The 8709-nt window shown below is 45.7% G+C and overlaps 1 protein-coding gene across 1 annotated transcript; it reads left to right on the top strand.

Moving 5' to 3' along the window:
* Positions 1–439: 439 nt before the first annotated feature.
* On the top strand, positions 440–2688 carry LOC105684091 (forkhead box protein E3). Its single transcript, XM_012397205.2, has one exon. The coding sequence runs from the start codon at positions 794–796 to the stop codon at positions 1958–1960; it is 1167 nt and encodes a 388-aa protein (XP_012252628.1). The 5' UTR covers positions 440–793; the 3' UTR covers positions 1961–2688.
* Positions 2689–8709: the final 6021 nt, after the last annotated feature.

The raw sequence follows: 8709 nt of genomic DNA, 5'->3' as shown, positions 1-8709 counted from the left end.
GCGAGGCCATAGATTGAGTTCGTCCTCCATACATAAGCCGGGCTACCGCAGTAGCTGATGGTATATACACCTATCTATGTAGATAGATATAGGAAGGAGAGGAGTACAAATAGGAGCAAATAGGAACAATAAATATGAACGGGCAGTCACAAAGCAGCTCTTGGATGGTATAAGAGGTCGGACATATCGTTTCGCAGGTAGGTAGACAGTGAGGTAAAGGTTGAGATCAATATCTGAACGCGGTGGGCGTGACCTTCGAATTGAAACCAGCGTGGTTCTCCTTTCGGATTGGAGGATCGGGTCCCTCCGGGCGACGGTGGCATCCCGGAAAATAGGCGGGGACGTCCGGGCACCGGGGAATCGTGGAAGGGATGGAATCGCGGTGGCACCGAAAGGCCCTCGTAAATCATAACCATCCAGTTGCTTGGTGAACGCCGGCCAAAAACACACCCGAGGATATCCACTCTCCTCCACGCATATCGCGTTGTTCCCGATCGTGCCGAACTGCCGACGCTCCGCGTTGACGGTATCCGAAATTCGATCGTTACGCAAAAAATAAAACGAACGAACAACGATGACCCGATCGACCTGCAGTGTCTGAACACACCGTTGCGCGCCGAGTGCGACGATCGCTTATCGCGGTAAATCGAAGCTTTGGATTTTAATGTAAAAACGCGTGAAGTGTCCAGGACGTGTGTGCGTCGTTGAATTTTATAGAATTATCAATTTTTTTTATTCCGGCGCATGTGATTGCCCGCGATAAAAATCACCGGTGGCGCTCAAGGGTTTCGAAATGTGCAGCAACGAGAGTCCTCCGCCGACCAAGGAGCCTCTGGCGGTTGGTCTGGGGGTGGGAAATCCAATGGCAGGATTTTTGCCGGGTTTGGAACACTATAGATTACAATTGTATCATTACGCGATGGCGGAGCGATTGCGTTTAGCACAACAGTTACATCCCCAACACCCCGGCGTCGGACATCCATCGGCGGGTGGCCCATCGGGACATCTGGGTATGTCGACCGGATTCCCGGCACCGTTACCACTTTATCCAGCAGCCGGTTATCCGGGTCGTTTGGCTCTCTCGATGGCCCTCCTCCATCCCCATCATCAACGTATACCGGAGGAACCGAAACCCCAGCACAGCTACATCGGTTTGATAGCGATGGCGATACTCTCGTCTCCCGACAAGAAGCTCGTGCTCTCGGACATCTACCAACACATTCTGGAACACTATCCCTATTTCCGAACGCGTGGTCCAGGTTGGAGGAATTCCATCCGACACAATTTGTCGCTCAACGATTGTTTCGTCAAATCCGGGAGGAGCGCGAACGGCAAGGGGCATTACTGGGCCATCCATCCTGCGAATCTCGAGGACTTCCGTCGCGGCGACTTCAGGAGACGCAAGGCCCAGAGGAAGGTCCGTCGGCACATGGGACTCTCGGTGGACGAGGAACCGGACAGTCCGAGTCCTCCTCCGCTTCCCGCTACGCCTCCACCCCCCGCGTTGGGACCACCGGTGGTGACTCAGGCGATCTCCGGTATCTGGACGCCTCATCACCACTTCCACGGGCAATCCATCCAGACGTCGCAGCCGTCGAGAAAACGGCAATTCGACGTCGCTTCGCTTCTGGCGCCAGACGATCAGATCGACGTGCTCAGACCGGTGAAAACGAGGAGATACAGTTGCAGCGAGGACGAGCACGATCTCCACGAACCGGAACCGGAGATCGACCACGACGAGGAAGACGTGGACGTCGACGGGGTCGCCGAGCCGAACGTCCTTCCCCCCAGTCCTCCGTCCAGCAGTCCGGTCTCGAAAGCTTCGCCGACGAATCACTGCGGATGGAATAATTCCGGGCAAAATCCGTCGACCCCCTTCGCCGCCATTCATCTTCACAATCATCTTCACGTTAGAAATTATTACGCGCCAACGAATCCCGGATCGGGATCGAGCATCTGAATATCCTCGTGGATCGACGTCGGGAGGGAGGATAATTAAAAGAATTGTATAGAGACACGATTATTACAACGCGATGTAAATATTAGTCGGCGGTACGAGCCTGTAACGTGTTTAATTAGATCAAGACTGACGCGATATTCTTGACTGTTGAAATGTAATATAAATAACGATAATTATAGAGGTTAAGAATTAAGCTATATAGTAGTAATAACTGTCCATATATAACTCACAATCAGATTAAAACAATTAGTATGTATAGTAAAAATATGTTATATATATTATATTTGAACATATATATATATTATATTATTGTGTACAAAATAATCATTATGTGTATATTGAATTGGATAAATTATATTTAATTAATCGAGTATATGACGAATAATAATATCACACGTGAAGAAGATCGAGGGGAACGACCTGAGGACACATTCGGAAACGAGAAAAAAAAAAAAAAACAATAATTGTTTACGACATCGCAGTTGAAACTCTGCAGCTGATCGCGACGCGATGGTTAAACAAACAATTATTATAATAAAAGAAAAGGAAAAACACTCCATAACATATTGATAATTAACGTATACCTTCTTTACCACGGCGTCGCGACGCCCAGCCTTCAATTCGATTCTCATACGTTATAGAAAATACGGCCGTATAATAGCACCGCGAAACATACACATTGTATATTATATGAACATGAGAAGATTTAATAAAATACTTTGTTCTCACTTGAATTTCAGTCTCGACCGACGGATTATCGTTTGATTCGTCACGTTATTTCGTCGGGGAATTTCTGACCCCGACGACGAAATTTCATCATTCAGAATCCGTAAAAATCGGATCTAATGATCGATCGATCCGTCGACGCGTGTGAAGAGATTTATAAGAGTGTCCAACACTGATAGAAACCAGTGTTGGTTCGCCGTCGTGTTCGAATACCCATTAGTAATTTGCACATCTTTGCTGCGCGGTGAACACGTCGAATGAAAAATATCGTCAGTGGAAAACCTATAACTTCGGAACGTACACGTTCCATTATCATCAATTTGCGGCAACGGCTTGCGTTCTATTTCGCTACGAGGCTAATGAATATTTCCAACCGGCGTCGGAGGCATTAAAGTGTTTCGAACACGAAGATCACCATCGCCAACCTTTCTTTGGTCGATAGTCACGATATTTCTACGCAATTGACGCGTTCGACGGTAATCTTGTAAATCGATCGATAACACGCGGCGAAGATCCGGAAGACATGGAAGATGAAATCTGCGCTATCGCTTCTTATTTACCCCCATTAATGTTGACCCGGGGTCCGATCTGATCCGTAAAAAAGGTTGGAAAGTTCCATTACATTCGTCAGTTTGCTTTCCGAATATTCAAACGAAGAGAGTTTGGTCGATCGTGAATATTTACTCGACATTGTGCCTAATTATACAGTTGTCCTTCAAGCGTGTTCAACGTTGTAATGGAAAGAAAATTAAACTGGTGGTACCATTATCCGCATGATATTTAATCGCTTAATCGCAGATTTCCCTCAAAGCGAATATTCTCATGCGGTTTCTCGGTTTGTTTATTTTTGTTAAATAGTTTGCGCGCACAGAGATTATTCCCGATTTGGTTTCCCGCTCGGTCAAAAACCGGCCGGTAGGCTTCCTCCTAAGTTGGCAAAGCTTCTTACCAGTCAATTCAGTAATAGTCGAAGCGTAATTCTTTCTCGATTATTATACGTATCCATAGTACATATTCGTGCGGCAGTTATACCTGCGAAAAACGTCAATGGCCGGTAGTAGCAGGACTTGTTTTTCCACGCGGGATGATCATCGACCACCACGTGTTTGGTTTTTCCTAAGACGTAATGCTAAACTGGGTCAGAGCATGGTGCGTTTTTATCCGATTCGTGCCTCCCGAGTCGATCGTGGAATTTCCTGGACTTATAATACTTTTGCGGATAATTGCCGTGAAGTTCGCAGGACTTTTGGCACCTGGAAGAATTCCGGAGTTTCCTAATATCGATTGGCTCACGTGCCAACCGAACCAACAAGCAGCAGACATCGTATTCGAATGATCAGTTTTCGGTAGTCGAAAGTGATCGAAGCACTTGTGCGTCGGAAATTCGAATCCAAATACGATGAATTAAATCGCCGTTGCACCGTGTCTATCCATTTTTTTTTTTTTTTTTTTCTCTCGTCGTTTCATTCATTTATTTTCTTGTTGTCTTTGACGTAGCCGCGCTTGGTGCACATCAGCGGTTTCTTGTTTGCCATATATATTACGAGCAATATTTAACAAATTGCTTTCGTTCGGTTGTCGGGTTTCCATCGGGTCGCGGTTGTCTTCAGCCTCTCAAGGGATTTGTCTGCGTGGCATTTGAGTCACGTCTCCGCGGTACACGGTTTTTATCTAAGGTTTCATTTGATGAACCCCCAACGGGAGAGGGTCCCGCGTATCGCGCGCTGCCGATTACAATGGACCGCGTTGATAATTTGCAAAATTTTTTAGGAAAAATGAAGAGAAAACCTAAGGAGAGGTGGAAAATGTTTTTTACAATTCCCACGCGCGTCGACGAGCGACGAATTCCCGATATCGCGCCACACGCATCGACCGAGAAATCGACTACCGCGTATTGGAATTGGACGGTCGAAGAGGGTTTTGAAAAAATAACCCCCGATTTTCGGGAAGAAAGCGACTCTGTACACATAAGAGAACGCGGTGGAACCCACGGCAGCGATGCCACTGCACAAGGAGAGTTTCAGTTTGTTGATTTTTCGCCGGGAAATAGAACTGTGTCTTCGAGTTTTTCGAATATTTAACAAATAATGACCGCGCGGACGTGGATGCCTATCTTCACCTGCCATTGTTAAACGCGACGGCAGACAGATCGGAGCCTCGTATACTATACATATATACATATTACCCGAAAACTTACCTGGAACAGAAATATATACATACATATCTGTATAGGTGTATACACACGCTTATTCTTACGGGCAGATTCTTTTCACGCGTTTCTCACCTGGGGGAATAATATTTTTCTATCACATGGTTCGCACCAAATAGGTATATTAGGTACACAAAATAATATCCCATTGCAACGAGGTGGCTATTTACAGTAGCGCTTCCGTTTATTTTTCACACACACCGTAAAATCGTATTTCGATATTATTCGCGTTGCCGTATGCACGACGGGTTTGCCCTCTATCTGAGCTACCGATCTCCCTTTTTCAACATGTGAAATTCGGCAAACAGGAACCAGCCGCCAACGCAACGCTATTTCGACGTCATTCAAGCCAATAATAACAACTAGAATTAGATATCTGGAGATAACTATGAATCGTAACCGCGGTTAGAAAGACATGGACGGACGCTTTATATGCTCGCACATATTGTCCTGTCATTTCTTTGTCGTATAGATCGTCCTTACGCAGATCAGATATATATATGACGTGAATTCACGTATAACGTGAGTCGCGATTATGCCTTTGGAAGCTTGAATTTTCCATAAAGGGGAAAAAAAAAAAAACAGAAAACATTTTCTGAAAACACCGGTGTATTCTACTTGTTTGTGCCGAAACTTAATTTATTCTCGATAAAAAAAAAAAAAAAATCCCGTCGAACAACAGAATCCATAAAATTTGACGAGCTTTTTTTAAAGGGTAAAAATTAGCCGCAGCACGCGCATCCGTGCGCGTGTTTTAGCTGTTTGCCAGCTATACCTACGTGTAGGATTGGTTGTCGAAGTTATGTACGGGGTTAGTGCATCGCCGTCTGGTACGCTACCTGATCTTATTACCTTCGCTGTTGGGTTGAAAATGGATTTGCGGCTGCGCAGATTACAATCTGCCACCATGATTCCAAAGCCCGCACCACCTCTCAACCCTCTGCAACGTTAACGCCATAGACACCCCACGCATTTATAAACGCGATATTTCATATACCTGCGTATAATTTTAATTGGCTCACGCACGGGAGATGGATGTTTTTTTTTTTTATTTCTTTATTTTTGTAACGACACAACTCGTCGCGAAGCGTTCCGAAACCGAGGGGGAAAAAATCTAAGCTCTTGTATCACATTTTAGTCAAAAGAAAGTTTTGAGTGGACGTGAAGGACTATCCGGTTTTCAAAAGGAGCGTTGCGCAAATACGATGTCCCGGAATTGAGAGGATTTCTTTTTTTCGCATGAAGACTACATATATTCGTGAGATGGCCCCTCGGGATCTTCGGGGGCGCAGGTCACTTTCGCTTATTATATGTTTTTCAGGTAAAATGTTGTGTTCGATTTTCAAGTGCACCGCTGCCGATGCACGGTGAAAATTCGGACACGGTCTTCCCATTGATCGACCGCGGGGTACTCGATTCATTCATTCGTTTTGGGGTAGTTTTTATTGAGGCGAACCGCAAGAGTCTTTTCTGCGAGCTCTGCCGGCTAACTTGGAGTGAATCGGCCCCTGACTCAACGCGGTCACAGGTGGCAAGGTGTCACGTGTGACGCCTTAATGCCTAATAATCCATTTACGGGTTTTATGGACCACTATACTCAATACCTTATTGTATTTTTAGGACTCGAATGAGGAATTAACCGTTCGCAAAGCACGTAGAATTACGCGTACGCGTCCGAATTTGAATTGCGATTTTCAATCTGGCGCACCGAATCTCATGCGAACCGATGCGACGAGGTGAACGAAAATTTTTGCAAGATTTCCAGTTGCCAAGAATGAAAAAAATAAAAGAACGGAGGAAAATGTTACCTTCAAATTGTCGGAAACGTGGCGGGAATGGAATTTCGAGAAATTCTTGGATCACGCGACTGTCGGCCACGCGTTGAACTCTGCGTTTTATTATAACACGAAGTGTACACAATGCGCGCATTAACCGCCCGGTTATATTTGTGCAATAATTATTTTTCCTTCAGACTGACTTTGCCGCTCGGATACCTCCGTACAATTAGAAACACGATTCCCTCGGCCGGTAAAAATCGCAGAACCTTCGGCAGCGTAACGATATATAAAATAGCTAGAGGGGCGTCGCGCTGACTGTATTTTCTTCTTCTCGCCTCCCGCGGCGACGGCAGCTGTGCTTTCGCGCAAAATATAAATACAAGCCGAGCATTACACGCCGTACAATGGATGAAAAATATTTAAAGGAATCGGTCAGAGTTTAATCATAATTGTTGCAAACTACTTTATCGTTCATCGAACCAATAATAATTCGAACTACGAATCACCGATTCCACTCCAACGACCTGGACACTGTACCTGGACGCTTATTATTTGTACGCAACGTCGATTAGGTCGGGTCGACTGATTCGAGAAAACTATTGCGAAAAGTAAACGACCAACGTTATTTAAAATGATAACTGTTCGAAATTTTCGAAACTGACGCGCGTATACCGTTCGCGTGGTATCAACCTCGTTGAGAATTCCGAGATTGTCATATTGTATACAAAGCTGTGATGGGAAGCCTGCAATGTACGTTCGGTCGAAAGCATCCAAAATTTACAAACCTCCTGCACCACCGCGAATAACGTTGTAACGGCAAAAAGCTGGCGCACCGTCACTCCGCATCGTATAACGACCGGCCGCAGGATATTAATCAGCTACACTACGCTTCCAGCACGCCTCGATGATAAAATCATTTCTTTTTTTTTTTACATCCGTAAAACCGTTTGGTTATAATTTTTTTGCACTAATTCAGTTTGTTGCATAGGTGAACGGGCAAGATAATCGTTTGATATATTTTCTATCAAATTGGGCGACGAATATTGTTCTGGTTCCACAATGCTGAAAACTCACAAATTTCGGGTTAGCCGCTTTACGTCACAAACCGCACCGTTTACCATTGTATTTTACAATTCGAATTCGTTAAAGCGTGGGCAATTTTGCACCACCATTCGTCGCGGTCCTTATCGAGCTCTACCTGGGGCCGATAAACCGTTACGAAAAAAAAAAAAAAAAAAAAATTAATAATTCACGTACACCTTATCAGGCAAAGTTCGAAATGGATACCAAACATCGAAACCCAAAGGTTGCTGAAAATCATCTTTTGTTTCAGGAAAGGATCATGCCAGGGAAAATTATATCAAGTTATTCATCTTCGTCTCATTTGATAGAAAATTACCCGAGTTGCGGATTCGTATTCAACAGAGTAAGGCGTACAGACGGTGGAGTCGCGTCATCGAGTGTTGCACTCGTGTTCGTTTTGGTCGCGAAGGACACTCGGGTGTGTAACCGAGCATGTGATCGAATGTTGCGGGGTTCCGTATGGTTTGTTAGCTGCGGCTTCTCAAGTTCTCAAGTACGTACGTCCTCCCGATACGCGGGCATGGATGGGTTGGTCCGCTGTTGGGTAAACTCGAATTAGAAACGAAATTCGAATCGAATCGATTCGCGCGACACGACGATTTTCCGCGTGTGTAATACGAGTGGGTACGTGCGCCAACCGCGTGCCAAAAATATTCACCCGTGCGTGATCAACTCGGCCGTTCACAGAACGGTACGGTGTACTCCGCACGTAGCGAAGTACGCGGGATACCTAACGCGCGTTCCGGATTCAAGATTCAAGATCCCGGTGTTCGGGATTCGGGATTCGGGATTTGGGATTTGGGATTCTGGATTCGGTTTCCTCTTGGGGTAACCTCCGAGGACCGTGACGTGGCGGGGGGGGGGGGGGGGGGGGGGCGTTTCCAAGGGGCAGATGCAAACTGAATTTTGATTCACCCCTGCTCACCCACCACCGGGCATTTAAGACAACCGAA

Source organism: Athalia rosae, chromosome 1 (genome assembly GCF_917208135.1).
Source record: "Athalia rosae chromosome 1, iyAthRosa1.1, whole genome shotgun sequence".
In the NCBI taxonomy this organism is placed as follows: domain Eukaryota; kingdom Metazoa; phylum Arthropoda; class Insecta; order Hymenoptera; family Athaliidae; genus Athalia; species Athalia rosae.
Note: the sequence above shows the minus strand (reverse complement) of the source record. Positions and strands in the feature narration are given on the sequence as shown.